The sequence below is a fragment of the Onthophagus taurus genome, chromosome 5, assembly GCF_036711975.1.
Source record: "Onthophagus taurus isolate NC chromosome 5, IU_Otau_3.0, whole genome shotgun sequence".
Lineage (NCBI taxonomy): Eukaryota > Metazoa > Arthropoda > Insecta > Coleoptera > Scarabaeidae > Onthophagus > Onthophagus taurus.
The window spans coordinates 6,890,384-6,912,336 of NC_091970.1; the positions used below are offsets into that span (position 1 = coordinate 6,890,384).

Genomic DNA, 21,953 nt, shown 5'->3' on the forward strand with positions numbered 1-21,953 from the left:
CGTAAGTTCTTCTAGATCATCCAAGACGTGAAAAATGTAAATAATCTCTGAAATCGAATACAAAACGAGCGTACTCAGCAAAAATAAAACAGAATAACAAGTGTAGAGCTTTTGGGTTGTTCGATTTTCAGTTTCAGGCCACCAACATCCGCCCAATTTCAAAAGAATTATGTTTAGATACAAAGAATTTCTTAATTTTAACCGATCCCATTCTAAAATCATCTTGAAATTGTGATACTTGGAAATGATTTGAGACAATTTGAATTTCACGTTGCTTATTTATAAGAGAATTTAGTGTAATTAGATTCTAATAAGGTACTTCTCGAAACGGGTTGTTTAGGATAATAACGTAATTGGAGGGGATTGAAACGTGTAATTTTCTTTTGTTGGAGATTAAATCGTTATGTTTCTTCTAACGAAATCACGCCCAGAAAATTATATCAACTCAAATAATAGGTGTGTTTAAATTTTTTTAAAGATACTTATTACAAAAAATAGAAAAAAAGTAAAAATATACAGAAAATTTTTTAGTTCTTTCTGAAAAATTATTTTGATGATATTTGAAAGAAGATTGTAAAGAAAACAGAAAGATGGCAGAAAAATTCAGAATGAAGAAATTAAAGAGAACTTACAAAGCAACCAATAAAATAGAAATATTACAAATCAAAAAGGAAACAAACACAAAAGCATAACCCCAGACAATTTTGGCTATCAAATGCCTAATATCTTAGCAACCCAACCTTACCTTTATCTTTCCAAAATGTTATTTCAAAAACCACATCATCTTGAGTGATTGCAGTGTTTCGTGAATGATGATTCAGTTATCAGATGCAGTTTGCAAATTAGAGACTTCCAAAAATTTCCATAATGGTTACGACTCGAAGTTAGTACACGACTCCAATGTCCATTTGATGATTCCAGTATGGGTTGTTACGAGAAGCATTCATAAGGATTCGTTTCAGTATACTGAGGTTGATGCAGCATAAGTCCAGACAATTTTGGCTATCACATGCCTAATTTCTTACCAACCCAACCATACTTTTATCTTTCCAAAATATCATTTCAAAAACCACATCATAACAGGAGATCTTCTCGGATTGCTATTAACTGCAAAGTTATACATAACAAATCCTAAATACTTTGGATGCTGTAGCTACTAAATACATTATGTATTAGTTGTTGATTCCAGTATCAAGAGGATTAGTCCAATATTTACAACACGATTTCAGCATTCTGAGTGATTCCAGTGTTTCGTGAATGATGATCCAGTTATCAGATGCAATATTCATAGCAATTGATTAATGTATCAAAGAAATTAAAGTTTCTATAATCGTTACAACTCGAAGCTAGTCCACGATTCCAGTGTCCATTTGATAATTCCAGTTACGAGTAACATCCATAACGGTTCATTCCAGTATACTGAGGTTGATGCAGCATAAGTCCAGACAATTTTGGCTATCAGATGCCTAATTTCTTACCAACCCAACCATACTTTTATCTTTCCAAAATGTCATTTCAAAAACCACATCATAACAGGAGATCTTCTCGGATTGCTATTAACTGCAAAGTTATACATAACAAATCCTAAATACTTTGGATGCTGTAGCTACTAAATACATTATGTACTAGTTGTTGATTCCAGTATCAAGAGGATTAGTCCAATATTTACAACACGATTTCAGCATTCTGAGTGATTCCAGTGTTTCGTGAATGATGATCCAGTTATCAGATGCAATATTCATAGCAATTGATTAATGTATCAAAGAAATTAAAGTTTCTATAATCGTTACAACTCGAAGCTAGTCCACGATTCCAGTGTCCATTTGATAATTCCAGTTACGAGTAACATCCATAACGGTTCATTCCAGTATACTGCAGTTCTAGGGCACGATTCTAGTATCTAAAGTACGATTTTAACATTCTGGGAGTGATTCTAATGTTCCGTAGAAGATTCCAGCTTTCAGTTATCAGATATGGTATTGATGGCAATTAGTTCATGTATCAACCAAATTAGTTAGTTTCCATAGTGATTATGATCCGAATCAACGGGCGACTTCAGTGTCAATTTGATGATTCGACGGTTCGTTTCTGCATACTGAGGTTGATGCAGTTCTAATGTTCCAGCTTTCAGTTATCAGATATAGTGTTCATAGCGATTAGTTCATGTATCAAAGAAATTAGATAAAACTTCCAGAGTGAATTGGCCATTCTAATGTACATTTGATGATTCCAATATGGATTGTTACGAGAAGAATTCATAAGGATTCGTTCCAGTATGCTGAGGTTGATGCAGTTTCATGCAGAACATCCATACATTAAATGGAGTATACATAGTAACTAGATAGCATTTCCACGAAGTGATTCTAATATCTAGTGCATAATCTAGTTTCCAGACCTAGTTATTGGGTGCATTGTCCATAATAATTGGCTTAAGTAATCAATAATTTCAGTGTATAATTAGATACAGTTTCCAGTGTGATTAGAACTAGATTTTAGTTTTTGTTTTCAATAATTAGTGGATGAATTCAATGTCCAATGGATAACTTAATTGTTGGTATGTTATCGAAAAGAACCTAATAAAAAATTTCATGTTCGATGGGCTTAAAGGGTTCTACTTTACTTACAACCAGAAGATCATATGTTTAAGGCCAATTGATATTAATCTGACTTGGGAGCCAGAGGATGTTGTCATTTTCACTATCTTTAGCAATATAACACTAAATCTTTTTCATATAAATATTTTATTCTTCAACAGTAAGACTTTAGTTTTGCTTAACTCCTAAGTTTAATGTTATTTGTCAGGAATTTATATTTTGTACTATGGCTATTAATAAACATTATTAAAACATTGAACAGTACGAGGGAAAGTCAGCAGGAACTTTAGTTGAATCACTTAATGATATGCTTGGAGAAGCGGATGAGCTGAGTACTGTCTCGTTGTGACATTGATGATCTTATCAACAATCTTTCCCAGCTACGAAGCAGGCTGGTTGATGTTAGCTTTTTTCAAAAATCTGGTAGAATCTTAATCGTTTCCTCAATCTGTAGTAAGTCCTTGAACGGCACCTATTGAGTCGTTTAGACACTCAACTGCAGCAGAACTTGATTGTGGGTCGATATCAGGTCGAGGTTGGTCTAGAATTACGAGACTCCGTTGATTCAGTCACCTTGAGTGGCCTTTTGCAACCTTTTGTAGTCGCGATTATAACACTTTTTCAATCCAGGTTTCTCAGATTCATTTAATATTTGATTGAAATATTGGTCATGTCCAACATTCCTCCTTGGTTAAGTGTTAGTCTCATTATGAGCAAATTTTATCATCTTTTTGCGATGCACACAGTTTTTATAAGTTTTGAGCTTCAGCGTTCCGAACAGTACAATTCCTTGCATTAGTAAGACTGCGATAGTTTGCTTCCAGTTGACTTTTAATATCAATGAGGAAATTTATTAATATTATTATTAATTCCTACTAGGTTTCGGCATTAACTGAGGTTTTGATTTGAGAATTATCTTACCGAGTTTAAAGTCTTACTGATCTTCTGGGTTGTGTTTCATTGCTATAGTTCATTTTTTTTCTATAATACCTGTCAAATTGTTGTAAAGTTGGCAAAATTAACAGGGAGTTTTGTTTTATCATGTTTTGAAATAGATATGTCACACTGACGTTTGAGCTTTCGTTATTCAAAAAGAAAAGGTGCATAAAAAACGCTTTTACAATAAATATGTACTTCGTTAAAATCGTATTTATCTAAAAATTTATTAGTATTTTAACCTCAACTATTTAGTTATTGAAAATGTTACTAAAAATCAGGAAAACAACATAAATTTTATAAGGGTCCTAGATAATACCAACAGAAACCCTAAAAAATTTACATTGACAAGTATTATAGAAAAAAAACGAACTATACTTCATTGGTGGTCTTGCCTGGTTTAGGTTCTTTGCTTTTTCCTCAATTAGTTGATACTTTAGGGACAATCATGATACCCCTAAAGTATTTTGGACGTTTTTCTGAATGAAATACGTCTATAGTGACTTTTTATGGTTATGTCAACATATTCAAATATGAAATGTGTCAATAATACGAAAATTTGAAATATGGAATTATATTTATCAGGCGAATTAGATGAAACCCAAAAAAATAAACGTCCAATTTATGTAAATTTCGAATACGATTTCCAAAATTTCGCCCAATACGCAATCAGTTCGTTGTGTTACTGTTTAACCGGAACTGCTTATATTTATTTCGATCAAAGTGAATCATCAACGCCCATCGTGCTAACAATCGTAACTTCAGTATTTGTTTGTTTGCCTATTTATTACATGGAACTTTTTTTGGGGAGATACACTCAAAATAGTATTTTACATTTAAAGTATATGGTACCGGTTGCAAGAGGACTACCTTATATTACTATACTTGTTACAATTTTGTACACGATAGGATCTGGGCATGATTTAACCGATACAGTTCTTTACTTGTTAATGTGCTTCCAAAGGGAGCTACCTTGGGCGGTTTGTCCGAAAAATACAACGAAATTTTGCTATTATAAAGAAAAACCAAAGAATTGTACCACCGATAAATGCGTACACAGCGCTATGGCGTATTGGAATAATATATTCATGGAAAACCCCGCTATTGATATGAAAAACGTTCGATTAGGACTTCCGATTGTGCACCGATTCGTATCATCTTGTATTTGTTGGGCTTTCATTTTTTTATTAACAGCGACCGCTTATAAACAACGCCATAAATGTTTAAGCGTTATGTTTTACATACATTGCGCTTCAACGCTAATCCTTTTCGTAGTTGTCCTTATAAACGTCGGCGCAACTTCCGAATTACCAACAATTTTCAGCATCGGTTCAAAATATTATTTCGACGCTGACCAATGGGCTGAAGCCTTAACCAAAGGAATCAAACTTTTCAAATTAGGCCATGCCCATCATGTTCTTGCAGGAGCTAGATTACCAAGTGATGCTCCAATTGGTTTATGGTGCGTTTATTTTTGGATGATTTTAATGACTTTGGCGATGTTTTGTACTATGTTTGTCACGGCTATTATTGGGGTGCAAAAATATAGTACTGGGGGAGATGTTGATGCTATGAATTCTTTGCATTTATTTTTTGTTGTTAAAATACCCGGAGGATTAACGTATACAGGTAGATTTTTTTATTATGTTGTGTCATAATTTATTTTTGATGTATTTAGGAGCATCACATGCTTGGTCGGCTCTTTATTTCTTCACGATAGGAACGCTAAACGCAACTAATATAGTCTCAAGAATAATAACCCTTCAATTAAACATAACCAATTTTAAACCATCCCTTCAAAAATACAAAGTATATTTTTTAGTTGGTTATTGCTTGCTTTACGCGATAACAAGTACCGCTTTGTTATCCGAAGATCATTACGCGCTTTCAAGGATTATCCTCGATTCAAGCACATCAGTTTCTGAGATAGCCACAACAACGATTCTTGTAATCACCGTTTGTTGGGTTTATGGGATTCGAACGATCGGGGATGATATCTTGTTTTTAACCGATCATAAACCAATTAAATTTTGGGTCATCTCCTGGTACATTTGTCCCATTGTTTTAATAATACTTTTCGTTTTTAAAGTGTTCCAAATGATGGAGCATCACTTGTATTTGCTGATGGTTATTTCGGGGTTTATCGTTTTATTGCCGATTTTGGCTTTCGCCGGGCATCAAGTGTTCTTGTACGTCCGTAAACGGCGCTTATTGGGGTTAATCGAACCGGAGTTTGAATGGGGGATGCCGGATCTTGATGAAAGATATCGCAGAAGAAGCTTTAACCCCCGCTTAGAGACGAAATTCGATTGCAATAAAAGAGTTTGTGGTCATAAGTGCATCAAAAACAGCGCGTGTTTAAGAACGGTCGTTTATTACGAAAATAAGAACAGATTTGCTTTGTTTGAAGCCGGAGAAGATAAACTTCAAGAGATTATATCGAATTACACCGAGAATTTCGATCAACAATCGGTGTATTCTAAATAAATAAATATGATTTGGGGATAATCAAAATTGACGTTTTTGATGGTGTCAGGTTGAAAGATTATTTTTCTAATCCAACCATGTTTAATGAATAACGTAGAATTAGAGATGAAATTGCTCCGTTTTATTTTTATTTTAATATGCTTGAGTTGTTTGATTCAAGCGAGGAAAAAAAGTCTTCAAAAGAAAATGGTCGATTATAAACATAAAAGATTTAAAAGATTCCTTGGTGGATCAAAAACCACAACAAATTCCACCACTACGACTGCGTTATCACCAACATTAAATACTAAAACAACTAAATTTACTGGCAATAATAATTTTTCGAAATTAATGACTCAATTACAATCAGGTAATTTTTTTAAATTTAGTAAATCATTAATTAACTTAATATATATCTTAAAGAATCGTTTAATAATGGAGCTTCTTCTCCCGCTGCTAAAGACCAAGGAAAATTGTACCTAGCTTTGCAGCCTTATAACAAACCCCTCGAAGCTAATTCAAATGGATTGTCTTCTCCGTCTGTATTACCGCTTTATTATACATTACCAACAACGCGAACTTCATCGGAATCCTCAAAACATGAAAATACTTGGCCGTTATTTCAGTTTCAAGGCAACGAAGGCGGTGGAGTATCGTTAAAAATGTTTTATGATCGTAATGGTGATGGTCAAAATCAATTGAGTACCATAAATAATGTGACTACTTTCAGTAATAATGCCATTGATCAAAATATTGAGGATGATATGCTTATATCACATAATTTAGGTAAGAATTACAAATAAGTTTAATTCTTTTTCGTCAATTCTTGCTCATAAAATTCAATTTATCATTCAAATCGTACTCTTTCTCAACTTTAGAATATTCTAAGATTATTTTGCCAAAGTTAGTAAAAAGACAAAACTCTTAAAGAAAGTTTTGCAATCAACCCAGGTTTGCTTATAAAGAAGAACAATTCAAAAAAGAGGCTTCCTAAGTTGTCAATCTCCTCTAATAGAACTCTCACCACATTCGATAAATCAGAAGATGAAGTTCAGTATACTGCTTCAATCTATAAATACTTATCACAACCTCTTTGTGTGCAATACAGTGTCAAGTGTTTTATTAACAATTTCTTATCTTTTACATTGAACATATCATCTGCTAGCAGTATCTAGTCCTCTATCAGTAGTATCCAATCTTCTGCCAGCTATATTTGGTATTTTGCAAGCAGTGTCAAGTGTTTTATTAGCAGTTTCTAGTCGTTTACATTGAAAATATTATCTACCAGCAGTATTTTGCCTTTTGCCACCAGTATTTAGCCTTTTGCACGCAGTATTTAGTGATTTGTAAAAAGTGTCAAGTGTATTACTCGCAATTTCTTATCTTTTACATTGAACATATCTTCTGCTGCCAGTATATAGTCCTCTATTAGTAGTATTTAGTCGTCAGGCAATTATATTTAGTATTATGCAAGCAGTGTCAAGTGTTTTATTAGCAGTTTCTAGTCGTTTCCATTGAAAATGTCTTCTATCAGCAGTATCTAGTCTATTGCTAGCAGTGTCAAGTGTTTTATTAGTAGTTTCTAGTCGTCTATATTGAATATGACTTCAACCAGCAGTATTTTGTCTTTTATCATTAGTATTTAGCCTTTTGCAAGCAATATTTAGTGTTTTGCAAGCAGTGTCACGTGTTTTATTAATAGTTTCTTATATTTTACATTGAACATATCATCTGCTAGCAGTACCTAGTCTTCTGCCAGCTATATTTAGTATTTTGCAAGCAGTGTCAAGTGTTTTATTAGCAGTTTTTAGTCGTTTACATTGAAAATATTATCTACCAACAGTATTTTGCCTTTTGCCACCAGTATTTAGACTTTTGCACGCACTATTTAGTGATTTGTAAGAAGTGTCAAGTGTATTACTGGCAATTTCTTATCTTTTACATTGAACATATCATCTACTAGCAGTATCTAGTCCTCTATCAGTAGTATCCAGTCTTCTGCCAGCTATATTTAGTATTTGGTAAGCAGTGTCAAGTGTTTTATTAGCAGTTTCTAGTCGTTTACATTGAAAATATTATCTACCAACAGTATTTTGCCTTTTGCCACCAGTATTTAGACTTTTGCACGCACTATTTAGTGATTTGTAAGAAATGTCAAGTGTTTTATTAGCAGCTTCTTGTCGTTTGCATTGAAAACGTCTTCTACAAGCAGTATCTAGTATATTGCAAGCAGCATTTAGCCTTTTCCAAGCAGTATTTAGTATTTTATAAGCAGTTTCAAGTGTCTTATTATCATCTTCCTGCCTTTTCTATAGAAAATCTCTTCTGCCGGCAATATTTGGTCATCTTCCAGTAGTATCTAATCTTCTGCCAGTAGAAGCTAGTCTTAGACATAATCTTAATTATTAACCTAATGTAAAAAAATCGTATTAATTTCACAACTTTTTAGATCCTTCAGTAAAATATACCAGCATGACAGCTCCAAACGTAGAAGAAACCCTTCCCCCTATAAATTATGTGGGATACTTAACCAACCCACAAGAAACATTTACAAAAAACCCTTATTATACAAGTAAAAAATTTCCTTAATATATATTAACAAAATTATTACGTAACTTCTAATATAGGTCCAAGTGATTTGCACGTTGTTGAAAATAAACCTGATTATTCAATAACAGAAACGCGTAACGTTCAAAACGAAATGTCTTTGTCGAATGATAAAAGCGAAAATGTTCAATATCCTACCCCTAATACATTATATAATGTTCCACAAACGAATTTAAACGGTTTCGAAAATGAGCCTGGATATAAAAATGAAATTGGGTTCATTGGTCATAATAATTTTCGTGAAGAACCGAAATCGTATCTTGGTTATCAAAACGATTTGTATTCGGAAGGAAGTTTCGATAGCGCTTTAAATAGACACACTGAAAGTAATCAAAATAATTTGGAGGAGAAAAATGGAAATGTAAACGCAATTTCTTTAAGAGAAAATCCTGTTCAAGATGGATCTCGGTTTTTAGATAATATGGATCAATATGGAAGGTATTTACGTTCGTCCAATCATAATCGAGGTGGTGTATTTAGTAAAAAAGCTAAACACAAACGATAGATATTTTTATATTTATTTCAATTTTTTATTTTAATTTTTTATATGATAATAACTAGACCTAGAACTAGAAACATTTGGGTTTAGCCATCTTAAGACTCTCGGCTAAACCCGAATGATTCTAGTTCTACTTTTAGTTCAATAAAGGTATACAACAATCTAGTACTAAATAACTTTATTTATGAGAATGAAGAAACGATTTGTGTCTCAAATTCGTCTCAAATCTTAAGACGGGTTGAATTATTTGGTCATATCTCAGCAGTATTCAGTCTTTTAACATTAATAGACTCATCTGCAAGCAGTATTTGTATTTATTTTTCTGTCAGTAATATTTATCCTTCTGCAAGCAGTATCTAAACTTCTACAACCAATGTAATCATCTAGAAACAGTATACAGTTTTCTGTCAACAGTTTTGTGTTCATTTGACAGCAGTATCTAGTTTTTTCAGCAGCACCCAGCTTTCTGCTAACAATATAGTCATCTGCAAACAGTATCTAATCTTCTTCAACCAGTATTTAGTCTTATGAAATAGTATCTAGTCTTCTGTTAATAGTACTTAATGTCCTGCTAGTTGTGTCTAACATCCTGCAAGCAGTATCGAGTCTTTTGCAATTAATATAGTCATATGTAAGCAGTATCTCGTTATCTTTCAGCAGTACCGAATCTTCTGTAATTAATATGGTTGTATGCAAGCAGTATTTATTCTTCCGCCAGCACTATTTTTCCTTCTGTAAGCAGTATCTAGACTTCTGCCATCAATATTGTCATTTACTAAATAGTATCTACTCTTCCGTTTTGAAAAATCACATTTAGTTCTTGAGATATAAATTTTTGAAATTATCGAAAATTTTTTCAAATTTTACAATTTCGCCGATTAAGTTTTAAAAATTCGTATAAAATCCAGTTCTTGGAATATGAGTATGAAAATTTCCCAAAGTGTTAATAAAAGTGTCCCCTTTCCAATGAACCAACCCGTTTTGAAAAATAACCTTTAGTTTTTGAGAAAACAGTATTTGAAGTTATGATAAAATTTTCGATGTTGCAATTTTTATCGATAACTTTCAAAATTCGCTACAAAATTAATTTCTTGAAAGATCGTTGTGGAAATATCACCAATTATTAATTAAAGTATCCTCTTTTTAATGCAAAAAGCCGTTTTGAAAAATCACTTTTAGTTCTTGAGAAATAAATTTTTGAAATAAACAATTTTTTCGAATTTTGTAATTTTCGCCGATTAAGTTTTAAAAATTCGTATAAAATCCAGTTCTTGGAATATGAGTATGAAAATTTCCCAAAGTGTTAATAAAAGTGTCCCCTTTCCAATGAACCAACCCGTTTTGAAAAATAACTTTTAGTTTTTGAAAAAACAATATTTGAAGTTTTGATAAAATTTTCGATGTTGCAATTATCATCGATAATTTTCCAAATTAGCTATACAATTAATTTCTTGAAGCATCGTTGTGGAAATATCACCAATTATTAATTAAAGCATCATCTTTTTAATGCAAAAAGCCGTTTTGAAAAATCACTTTTAGTTCTTGAGAAATAAATTTTTGAAATAATCGAAAATTTTTTCGAATTTTGCAATTTTCGCCGATTAAGTTTTAAAAATTCGTATAAAATCCAGTTCTTGGAATATGAGTATGAAAATTTCCCAAAGTGTTAATAAAAGTGTCCCCTTTCCAATGAACCAACCCGTTTTGAAAAATAACTTTTAGTTTTTGAGAAAACAATATTTGAAGTTATGATAAAATTTTCGATGTTGCAATTTTTATCGATAACTTTCAAAATTCGCTACAAAATTAATTTCTTGAAGGATCGTTGTGGAAATATCACCAATTATTAATTAAAGTATCCTCTTTTTAATGCAAAAAGCCGTTTTGAAAAATCACATTTAGTTCTTGAGAAATAAATTTTTGAAATAAACAATTTTTTCGAATTTTGTAATTTTCGCCGATTAAGTTTTAAAAATTCGTATAAAATCCAGTTCTTGGAATATGAGTATGAAAATTTCCCAAAGTGTTAATAAAAGTGTCCCCTTTCCAATGAACCAACCCGTTTTGAAAAATAACTTTTAGTTTTTGAAAAAACAATATTTGAAGTTTTGATAAAATTTTCGATGTTGCAATTATCATCGATAATTTTCCAAATTAGCTATACAATTAATTTCTTGAAGCATCGTTGTGGAAATATCACCAATTATTAATTAAAGCATCATCTTTTAATGCAAAAAGCCGTTTTGAAAAATCACTTTTAGTTCTTGAGAAATAAATTTTTGAAATAATCGAAAATTTTTTCGAATTTTGCAATTTTCGCCGATTAAGTTTTAAAAATTCGTATAAAATCCAGTTCTTGGAATATGAGTATAAAAATTTCCCAAAGTGTTAATAAAAGTGTCCCCTTTCCAATGAACCAACCCGTTTTGAAAAATAACCTTTAGTTTTTGAGAAAACAGTATTTGAAGTTATGATAAAATTTTCGATGTTGCAATTTTCATCGATAATTTTCAAAATTCGCTATAAAATTAATTTCTTGAAGGGTCGTTGTGGAAATATCACCAATTATTAATTAAAGTATCCTCTTTTTAATGCAAAAAGCCGTTTTGAAAAATCACTTTTAGTTCTTGAGAAATAAATTTTTGAAATAAACAATTTTTTCGAATTTTGTAATTTTCGCCGATTAAGTTTTAAAAATTCGTATAAAATCCAGTTCTTGGAATATGAGTATGAAAATTTGCCAAAGTGTTAATAAAAGTGTCCCCTTTCCAATGAACCAACCCGTTTTGAAAAATAACTTTTAGTTTTTGAAAAAACAATATTTGAAGTTTTGATAAAATTTTCGATGTTGCAATTATCATCGATAATTTTCAAAATTCGCTATACAATTAATTTCTTGAAGCATCGTTGTGGAAATATCACCAATTATTAATTAAAGTATCCTCTTTTTAATGCAAAAAGCCGTTTTGAAAAATCACTTTTAGTTCTTGAAATTTTTGAAATAATCGAAAATTTTTTCGAATTTTGCAATTTTCGCCGATTAAGTTATAAAAATTCGTATAAAATCCAGTTCTTGGAATATGAGTATGAAAATTTCCCAAAGTGTTAATAAAAGTGTCCCCTTTCCAATGAACCAACCCGTTTTGAAAAATAACTTTTAGTTTTTGAGAAAACAATATTTGAAGTTATGATAAAATTTTCGATGTTGCAATTTTCATCGATAATTTTCAAAATTCGCTATAAAATTCATTTCTTGAAGCATCGTTGTGGAAATATCACCAATTATTAATTAAAGTATCCTCTTTTTAATGCAAAAAGCCGTTTTGAAAAATCACTTTTAGTTCTTGAAATTTTTGAAATAATCGAAAATTTTTTCGAATTTTGCAATTTTCGCCGATTAAGTTATAAAAATTCGTATAAAATCCAGTTCTTGGAATATGAGTATGAAAATTTCCCAAAGTGTTAATAAAAGTGTCCTCTTTCCAATGAACCAACCCGTTTTGAAAAATAACTTTAGTTTTTGAAAAAACAATATTTGATGTTTTGATAAAATTTTCGATGTTACAATTTTTATCCATAATTTTCAAAATTCGCTATACAATTAATTTCTTGAAGGATCGTTGTGGAAATATCACCAATTATTAATTAAAGTATCCTCTTTTTAATGCAAAAAGCCGTTTTGAAAAATCACTTTTAGTTCTTGAAATTTTTGAAATAATCGAAAATTTTTTCGAATTTTTCCAGTTTTCGCCGATTAAGTTGTAAAAATTCGTATAAAATCCAGTTCTTGGAATATGAGTATGAAAATTTCCCAAAGTGTTAATAAAAGTGTCCCCTTTCCAATGAACCAACCCGTTTTGAAAAATAACTTTTAGTTTTTGAGAAAACAATATTTGAAGTTTTGATAAAATTTTCGATGTTGCAATTTTTATCGATAATTTTCAAAATTCGCTACAAAATTAATTTCTTGAAGGATCGTTGTGGAAATATCACCAATTATTAATTAAAGTATCCTCTTTTTAATGCAAAAAGCCGTTTTGAAAAATCACTTTTAGTTCTTGAAATTTTTGAAATAATCGAAAATTTTTTCGAATTTTGCAATTTTCGCCGATTAAGTTGTAAAAATTCGTATAAAATCCAGTTCTTGGAATATGAGTATGAAAATTTCTCAAAGTGTTAATAAAAGTGTCCTCTTTCCAATGAACCAACCCATTTGGAAAAATAACTTTTAGTTTTTGAGAAAACAATATTTGAAGTTTTGATAAAATTTTCGATGTTGCAATTATCATCGATAATTTTCAAAATTCGCTATACAATTAATTTCTTAAAGGATCCTTGTGGAAATATCACCAATTATTAATTAAAGCATCTTCTTTTTAATGCAAACAGCTGTTTTGAAAAATCACTTTTAGTTCTTGAGAAATAAATTTTTGAAATAAACAATTTTTTCGAATTTTGGCAATTTTCGCAGATTAAGTTTTAAAAATTCGTATAAAATCCAGTTCTTGGAATATGAGTATGAAAATTTCCCAAAGTGTTAATAAAAGTGTCCTCTTTCCAATAATCCAACCCGTTTTGAAAAATAACTTGTAGTTTTTTGAGAAAGTTGTGGAAATATCGCCAATTATTAATTAAAGTATCCTCTTTTTAGAGTTGCTTCGTTAGTTAGATCAGTTTTCTTGGATCGAAATAAGTTGACATATCTTATCAGCTTTCTTATTAATTTCATTTTTATTCAAATATCGCAATAATGTAGGGTATCACTTCAGAAATGTACTAGAAATTATCATCACTATATTTTTCGTTGTGTAGACTTTCGTGTCTAATTGAGCAGTGCTCATTCTATTGCTAATGTTAATTTAATAAAAACATAATCTAGCGCTGAATAACAATTAAAACTAGAACTAACACTAGACACAGAAATAGAAAGTTTCGGATTTAGCTGTGCGTTTTCAGACTTTACCCAATCATAATCAAGTTGAGGTACTTAAAAGACAAACGATAGATAATTTTATATTTAATATTTTTATTAAAATGTTTTACAAGTGATAATAAAAATAAATTTATCTTTTTAATTTGAGTTTATACTCTAATAGTAAATACTAGGAGGGGTAGATTCAGTACTTGTTATTATAGTAGTACTGCATTTATAATTGTCATAAGAGCCACCATTTGGACAAACATACAAATGGGGGTAAAGCATGTTATTCGTTTCGTCGTAATCAGCGCAAACGTAAAAGTAACTTTTATCGGCAGAAAAAGCTTTGGTTTCACCTAAGTTTGTACATAAATCGATGGGCCAGTCTTCGCAAACGTTGTTCCTCAACTTTTTGGTACATGCGAGTCTATCGTAATCATAACCATATCCTTTACTGCACGTTGCGGGGTAATGCACCAAATTTCCTTCACCGTCTTTTACGCAAAAATGATATTTGTGGCAATCGTATGGATCGGGGAACATACCCTCATCGTGGCAAGGAAACGCTAAATTAGAATCTCCTTGGCATAAAGGATTTTTCTCCTCCGTGCAATCTCTACGTAAGCAAGTCTTGCCTTCGTCGCAATAACCCATATGATCTATTTCAAACCCCTCAGGTGATTCTAAACAGTATGCTAATTCATTGCAGCTTGAACACACTTGTCCTTGTTCAGTGCAGTAACTAGGGTCTAATGATATTGAAGAAGGGACCTAAACAAATTAATTTTTGTTATAAATCTTTTTATAATTAAATAACTAAGTGGTCTTACCAATAACGCAAAGATGAAATAAAAAATTTGATTCATCTTGTTTGTAACTAAATCAATTTATAAGATATTAGTGTTACGAAATGGATTTATATACTTTTAGTTTTTTTTTTTTTTATAATAAGATTAGATTAAAAGCCTTTGAAATGTTTTTAATCTACTCAAGGAAAATTTTAAGTGAAAAACAAATTAAAAACCTATTCACATTTATTGATTCAACCAGATTTTGTACAGTTCATCAAAAAACTCTAGATATTGTCACATATTCGATAAACGAAAACGAATAAATTAATAACGCAAAATAATTAGCTATTTCTCATTGTAACATGTATATAAAAAATAATTTTCTAACCACGTCGCCGGTGAAATATGAAAAATTTAATAAAAAAGAACCGTGCCATCACAAACAACATAACAACCACATCTTTGTGCACTATCTCGATCGTTTCGATATTTTCCAATCATCATCAGTGAACGATTGTATCCTTTTAATCCGGCTTTTCGCCCAAGCCAACCAAACAAATCCAACAACGGCGCAAATCAGCGTTTCGATATAATACCCATCGATTTGTATCACACATTTTCCTCCTTTACTAACGCAAAGTTCCTGTTCGATAGTGTCCCTACATAAATTATCATAACCTTCAGTTCCTCCAATGCATTCTTTCCGCGTTAACGGATCGACGAAAAATAAAGCGACAGCCGCTGGCCAATTTCCACCCAAATTCGTTAAAGTATTTAATAACGTCATATAAGTCCCCCCGACTATGGGGTCACTGATTTTTGCGAAAAATGCCATTATTGATACAAACATACTGTAAACACAAATCTAAAACAAAATTAGAATATTAAATTGATAAAAGCAATTTGATAAAAAATTAAGTTACCTGATGCAAAACATAACAGATTAATAAAAGCGCATAATAAATTAATGGAATACTCTCTGTGGCATTAGGTGCTAAAATGGGCGTGATCCAAACCAAAAAGGCAGCCACAAACCCAAATAATAACCGATAAGGAATGAATTTAATAAAAATGTCCATAGGACGTGGTCCCGTTGTGTATTTAGAAATGATTAAAGGCAAAGCGATTTGTAACGGTATCAAAGGAACCGCCATCAAACCCAATCGTTCCTTTGGAATACCAGATTCAACTAATTTCAAGGTCATTACGCTATCTGTGGCAGAAAATCCCATCTAAAATTAAAACAATTAATATCCTTAATTAATTCTTAAAGGGGTATGCCACCTTGGAGATCCCAAAAATAAAGATAATAATAAGCATTTTATTGTTTTTGATAATTACAATTTTCCCCTTAATACATCCTAATATAATATATGTCATTAGTATATTATTTTCACCCTCTACCCTCTTCCTCCATTTCCATACCCTCGGCCCAATCCTCCCCTCATCCTTCCCTTTGTCTCCTTACCCCCACAATCATTCTCATCCATCGTTTCCCCTCTCCTAAGATCTGCCCTCGGTCCAACTCCTCCTCCCTCAACTCACTGCACCCATTCAACGTTTCCCATTCCTCCCTGCATAGCCTACACCACCTCTCCTCATCGGCCATCCAGTCTCTGTTCGCTCTCCACAACGGAACCTAGCCACCAACTTCTTCCCTTCCTCATCTCCTTCCAATAACAAGTATCTAGGCAGCCCCTCCGTAATTATGTCCCTGTACCTTTCGTTGTACCTCCCCTCTTTTATTTGTGTCCTTCTTTCCTGTCTCTGCACATCTCGGTCCCTATCTCTCAACTCCCTCCACATCTCCCTACCCACCATTCGTCTACTATTTATCTCAGTTACCGAGTAGCCCGCTCGTCTATAATAGTTGTCTCTGTCTCCTTTCCCATATCTGATCTTTCCCTCTCTAATTTCCCTCCAACACTCCCCCAAGATCCCGCAGTTTGGCCTCCCTTCTATTCTTTCTTCATATTTCACTGCTCTCCTGCCCCCCTCCACTCTGACCTTATCCACCTTTACCTCTTCCCTCACTATATACCCCGGTGTATCTCTCGCCACCCCAAGCACCCATCTCCAGTATCTAGCTTGCACGTCCTCCAGCATTGCCTGCTCTCTCCATCCCCATACATCATCACACTGCTAACCAGACCTTCAAACATAATCTTCCTCGCTGCCACATTCCTTCCAAAGACTCTCTTCCCCAACCCCATACTTGTCCCATCACCTTATTCGCCTTTTTTGCCATAGCTATCACATGCGACCCCTCCCTGAACACATACCCCAAGTAAGTATACTCCCTAACCTCCTCAATCTCTTTTCCCTCCCATCTCCAGTTTTCTGTTCTTTTTCTCCCCCCCTTACAAAACTTCATCATCCTTGTCTTCCCCACTTTCACTTCCAGCCCCTTCCCCCTAAAATATCTTTCCAATGTCTTTATCATATCTTTCATCTCCGCCGCTTCTCTCGCCATGACCACGATGTTATCCGCGTATGCTAACATATGCACCTTTCTACCTAGAAGATAACTTTAAGAGTTTTTTCTAAAAACCTGGTTTTTATAAGCAGATTCAAACCGGAAGTTGAATAATCAAATTTCGAGAACTATTAAAATTCGTGAAAATTCGTTCTGCAGCCGAAGGCATTCCCCAGAAAAAGATACCGTAAGTTGCTCGGCTGTGAAAGCTAGCATAATATGTTTCAAAGGTACTAATAGTTCTGATTCTCCTTATGCAATAAATTGCCCCGTTTAACTTTTTTTGCAGAGTTCTCTACGTGAATAGACCACTTGAGTTCCTCATCTATATATAACCCCAAAATTTTATACATTCTGCCTTCTCATGTCCTCTATTAAACATAATTTTTTGCGTCTTCTCCTCATTAATCACTACGATTTGTTCGTAGTGAATCGCTGCTAATATTTGCAATTGCTGGTAAAATAGAGACTGGTCTGAAGTTTTCCACCTTATCTGTATCGCCTTTTTTACAAATTGGGATGATTTTAGCCACCTTGATTTCGCTTGGAAATACTCCTTGTTTGAGGCACATATTAATGAGGTATACCAACTGAGTGGAAAGGCCATTTATGGTTTTCTTTAGAAAAACCACTGACATAACATATACATTGCGTTCTCTTCGACTAAAATATTTTCAAATTTCTAGCACTTCCGGTTATACCGGAAGTCGCCACCTACTTAATTTTTTTAAATAGAACTCCTGTATATTTTTACAAGTTTAGATTTGCCTGTTTTCAAGGTTTACGAATAACTTTACTTTTTGCAATTTGATTCAGCCGTTCTCGAGTTATTCGAATTTTTCTAGAAAAATCTGCTCCAGCGAACATTTGTTCAAAAAATCAGTACATGCTTAAACAACATGATGGAGTATGTTTTGGTGCCGAGAACGGCTGTCAAGATCGTTTGGTCACTTTATCAACACTTTTATCAACTTCATTTTTTTAAATGGCACCCCCCCATGCAGGAGCGCAATCGTGCTAAGTCTTCTGCTGCCAATTGGGAACATTATTCCACTACTGTTAGAGATTGTCTGGAGCCACTCATAAGACATTTTGGAAAACAATGCGATCACTTGATGTTATAGAGTCTCCCACTCTTGATGCTGCTGCTCTGGCGGAGTATTTTGCAGATCCTCCTGTGGTGGTTGGTAACATAACTAGGCAGAATACTATTAATGAAATTCTTGCATCTATCGGAATGCTTTAACTTACTCCAAGTCCATTAGTGTCGGAGCAGATGGTATTGAACTCAGATTCCTCTTACCCATTCTGGATATAGTTATTAATCCCCTAACACATATTTTCACCTGTTCTTTTGAACAGTCTATATTTCCGCCAATCTGGCGAATCGCCCATGTTATTCCTACCCCAAAAATTAAATCTCCGTCCCATGTTGATGACCTTTCTGCTATTGGTTTTACCTCTTCTTGTGTATCTTGATTCCAGTCCTACCTTTCCTATCGGTCTTTACGTGTCCGCGTGTAATCTGTACTCTCTTCTCCTGTTGACATCAAATGTAGAGTTCCCCAGGGCAGTGTGCTGGGTCCTTTGCTCTTCTCAATTTTCATAAATAGTATTAGTGATCTCGTGTAACTATCATTTGTATGCAGATGACCTTCAACTTTATATTTCGTCAACTGTTAACAACCTCCCATCTTAACGACTTCTCTAGCATAATTGATTGATCTAGACGTCATGGACTTACCCTGAATCCAGATAAAACGTAAGCCATTGCATTTGGCACTCGCCCCTTACTATGTTATACAAAATTGTCCATACCCGCACTCATGCCTATTTGTCTGACAATTTTCACTTTTTAGCATCACATGACTTACCCACTCGATCAATGTCGGACTCTACACTCATGTTTCCAGTCCATAGTACTGAAATCTACCAGATCTTTTACAGTGCAGTCGATTGCGTTGTGGAACGATCTGCAGCTAGGGTAAGAAGTTTTAAAAATGCCTTGAGGCGCCATCTGCTATCTCTTCAACTATCTTCTTCTTGACCTATACGTGTTTGTTTTCTTCTCTAGTCTGCCTATCATCTATCTTTAGCTGCACTTTTTCGTGTCTATTTCCTTCCTTGTAGTAACTGACTGTCGATCCATTAGCTCATTCGCTCAGTTTTATTAGCACATCATTTAGTATTACCTTTTTGGTAGCCATCATTATTTATTTAAAATTACATATACACTGTTATCAGTTGGGTCTCTTGGAAGATATCGCTTATTGCGATAAAAGGATCCGTTTGTCTTGAAGTGTATATTTGTTATGAATTTATGTAAATATTTGTTTTTGAGGCAATAAACATTATTAGCATAAGAACCGACATAGAGCAGGGACATGAAGACTAAGACTCAGAGCAACTTACTGTGTATAATTGAGTAAAAAGGAAAGACAAAAAGTTATAGGGGGCTTGGAATTTTCAATTAGTAATGGATTCTCATTCTAGACAGTCTAAATTACACATTAAACACATTTTTTCAAATTTCAAAGTTGGCATACCCCCTTAAATATCATACTTTGCTTGTTAATAATATCACAACTAATAATTGAACCGGTTTCAATTTTAGTATCTGTATCAAAAACAAATATGCAGTCTTTATGTCTCTGTCGACTTCTCCTTCGACGTGTGCGGAATGTACACTTTGAGTTTCCTTTTTAAAAACGGCTACAATTGTTGTTATTACAATAAAGACCCAACCCCAAAATACTAAAAATCCCGAAAGGGTTACAATTCCTACAAAAAAATTGGTTTTTATCCTTTTAAACATAAAATTTAAGTTTTACCTTCATCTTTTGGAACTGTTCTTAGATAAGTATTTGAAAAACTTGGCGATTCCAAGGCCATGAATAGAACGTAACTCAAAAAAAATCCGGCGGTTTGTCCCACGCTGTTACAAGTCGAAGCGTGCCCGACGTTACATTTTTTTAACATTGTTAAAGCCCAACCGTCCACCGCTATATCTTGAGTGGCAGCAAGGAAATTTAACGCGAAGAAAAGTAGGGTTAAAATCCCAATGTTGGGGGTTGTCTCTTTATCGCCTAACCACGCATCGACGTGGTGACTCAAAAACAGCATAAATCCACCTATTAAATATTGAGTTGGAATTAACCATGTTTTACGTCTTCCAATTCTTGATGAAAACATTGAATCCACTATTGGGGCCCATAACAGTTTTAAACTAAATGGCCAATTAACAAAACTAAATTCAGCCTGTAATCAAAATAATTATTATTATTTTTTGTAATTCGCAATTTCTCTTATTTTGAGAGGAGTACATGAAACATTTTTTTAGGTAAATACATTTTGTATTTTGACAATTTCTAATTGTCAATTCAAATTTCTATTTTCAAGTGTAACCAACTGCTACATACCTATTTCCCTACATTGTCAAAATTTATTTTATTTTTGTTAAAAAAATGATAAAAACGCGAATTACAAAAAATAGCATAAAAAAAACACGTTTCATAAGACTTAAAGCACTCATTTTTGAAACTTGTTTTTTAATATACTATTACCTAATTCAATTGTAATAAATTTGAATTTGCCGCGAATTTTGAGCGCCATCTATCAGTTCAGTTAGTATACGCGCGAATTTCTTTTTTACAATTATTTTTGTAATTAAAAGTGTTTAAATTAAATGAATTAGATTGTTTAAAGCGGATGAAATAATAATTTTAATGAAGAAAAAGTTATATAAAAAATTTACCTGCTGTTTATAACTAACCCCACGATTTTGTAAAATCATGGGAATAGCAGCACTTAATCCCAATGGAATTCCTTGTAAAGTATACAGAAAGAACAACAACGCAATATTCTGTTTATCACCTTGTAGGTTAGAACCGGTGGTTGTAACTCGAGACGCGTCCCCATTTTCCATCAAAAGCGACTCATTTTCTCGAGCTTTAGCGGTCTTTCGCCTTTCCATCTTTTTCTTTGTATTTTTGCGTTCACCAACGAAGAAACTTTCAGTCGAAATACGCGCTAAGTAATTTTTAAAGCCACGTCAGTGCTATATTTTATGACACTTACCGTAATATAAAGCATCATTACGATACCGCAATTTACATATCTTTACAATCTTTATAATGGTTTGTAAATGCAAACGGTGATGATGATGTACAAAAAGATAAAACGACTTTTTGGGGCGAATTGTACCGAAATTAAAAAGATTTTTTATGTTCTGTCAAAAATGAATCGGGTTTTGAGGTTATGTGTACATCAGCGGTACTCAAAATGACAAACGTCAAGTTGTCAAAATGTGTTTTTGAAATAAAAATTTTAATATTTTTGGGTTATTGTTTAAATTAAAAGATTTATAACGTTAAATTAATATAAAAAGATTTTTTTTGATTAATACTATTTTGGAAAATTATGTTAAATTTTATTATTTCAAATATTCAAATATAGGTTAGGTTAATGTCAAAAAAGCAACGTTTACGAAAAAAGCTTTTTTGAATTGAATTAAAACTAAAGTAACACAACATTATATATTATCATTCTAAAGAGGACGTTTTAAGCTTTTATTTAAGATATAACTCAATCTTTACCTCCAAGAAATTAACCGGAAGTGATTCATTAAAAATCGATGTAAGTAATTATCTCCAATTTCTTTTTAATT

At 32.8% G+C, this 21,953-nt stretch overlaps 3 protein-coding genes and 1 long non-coding RNA gene across 8 annotated transcripts; 1 reads left to right on the top strand and 3 right to left on the bottom strand.

The window, feature by feature from the left end:
* Positions 1-4,041: 4,041 nt before the first annotated feature.
* Positions 4,042-9,267, top strand: LOC111417194 (sodium- and chloride-dependent GABA transporter 1-like). Of its 3 annotated transcripts, XM_023049409.2 has the most exons (4): positions 6,025-6,366; positions 6,420-6,782; positions 8,446-8,568; positions 8,624-9,267. In XM_023049409.2, exons 1-4 carry the CDS (start codon positions 6,102-6,104, stop codon positions 9,106-9,108), a joined length of 1,236 nt encoding a protein of 411 aa, XP_022905177.2. In that variant the 5' UTR covers positions 6,025-6,101; the 3' UTR covers positions 9,109-9,267. The 3 variants fall into 3 exon arrangements, with proteins under 3 accessions (XP_071052227.1, XP_071052228.1, XP_022905177.2); XM_071196127.1 differs by lacking the exons at positions 6,025-6,366; positions 6,420-6,782 and adding an exon at positions 4,056-5,159; XM_071196126.1 differs by lacking the exons at positions 6,420-6,782; positions 8,446-8,568; positions 8,624-9,267 and adding an exon at positions 4,042-5,159 and having other exon boundaries at positions 5,209-6,270.
* A 4,841-nt stretch (positions 9,268-14,108) lies between these two features.
* On the bottom strand, positions 14,109-14,921 carry LOC111417192 (uncharacterized). Its single transcript, XM_023049406.2, has 2 exons — positions 14,851-14,921; positions 14,109-14,791 (listed from the first exon to the last, which is right to left on the bottom strand). Exons 1-2 carry the CDS (start codon positions 14,884-14,886, stop codon positions 14,192-14,194), a joined length of 636 nt encoding a protein of 211 aa, XP_022905174.1. The 5' UTR covers positions 14,887-14,921; the 3' UTR covers positions 14,109-14,191.
* Positions 14,922-15,036: 115 nt separating this feature from the next.
* On the bottom strand, positions 15,037-21,565 carry LOC111417163 (acetyl-coenzyme A transporter 1). 3 transcript variants are annotated; one of them, XM_023049365.2, is made up of 6 exons: positions 21,365-21,565; positions 21,042-21,297; positions 20,119-20,545; positions 19,851-20,068; positions 15,735-16,043; positions 15,037-15,676 (listed from the first exon to the last, which is right to left on the bottom strand). In XM_023049365.2, the coding sequence occupies exons 2-6, from the start codon at positions 21,258-21,260 to the stop codon at positions 15,281-15,283; spliced, it is 1,569 nt and encodes a 522-aa protein (XP_022905133.1). In that variant the 5' UTR covers positions 21,261-21,297; positions 21,365-21,565; the 3' UTR covers positions 15,037-15,280. The 3 variants fall into 3 exon arrangements, with proteins under 3 accessions (XP_022905133.1, XP_022905132.1, XP_071051827.1); XM_023049364.2 differs by having other exon boundaries at positions 21,042-21,316; positions 21,365-21,553; XM_071195726.1 differs by having other exon boundaries at positions 21,042-21,553.
* LOC139429720 (uncharacterized) lies at positions 17,719-19,843 on the bottom strand. The gene is made up of 2 exons (XR_011640273.1): positions 18,539-19,843; positions 17,719-18,483 (listed from the first exon to the last, which is right to left on the bottom strand). It is a non-coding gene; the product is annotated as an uncharacterized lncRNA (long non-coding RNA).
* Positions 21,566-21,953: the final 388 nt, after the last annotated feature.

What these genes read in the sequence shown, in the direction of transcription:
- LOC111417194 (XM_071196126.1), top strand. Translation starts at nt 4,097, where the DNA reads ATGGAATTATATTTATCAGGCGAATTAGATGAAACCCAAAAAAATAAA. An exon ending in CGGAGGATTAACGTATACAG is followed by an intron (nt 5,160 to 5,208) that starts GTAGATTTTTTT and finishes TGATGTATTTAG; the next exon opens with GAGCATCACATGCTTGGTCG.
- LOC111417192 (XM_023049406.2), bottom strand. Translation starts at nt 14,886, where the DNA reads ATGAATCAAATTTTTTATTTCATCTTTGCGTTATTG. An exon ending in ATTTCATCTTTGCGTTATTG is followed by an intron (nt 14,792 to 14,850) that starts GTAAGACCACTT and finishes TAATTTGTTTAG; the next exon opens with GTCCCTTCTTCAATATCATT.
- LOC111417163 (XM_023049365.2), bottom strand. Translation starts at nt 21,260, where the DNA reads ATGGAAAGGCGAAAGACCGCTAAAGCTCGAGAAAATGAGTCGCTTTTG. An exon ending in GGGTTAGTTATAAACAGCAG is followed by an intron (nt 20,546 to 21,041) that starts GTAAATTTTTTA and finishes TTTTGATTACAG; the next exon opens with GCTGAATTTAGTTTTGTTAA. An exon ending in TGATATTATTAACAAGCAAA is followed by an intron (nt 16,044 to 19,850) that starts GTATGATATTTA and finishes TTTTAATTTTAG; the next exon opens with ATGGGATTTTCTGCCACAGA.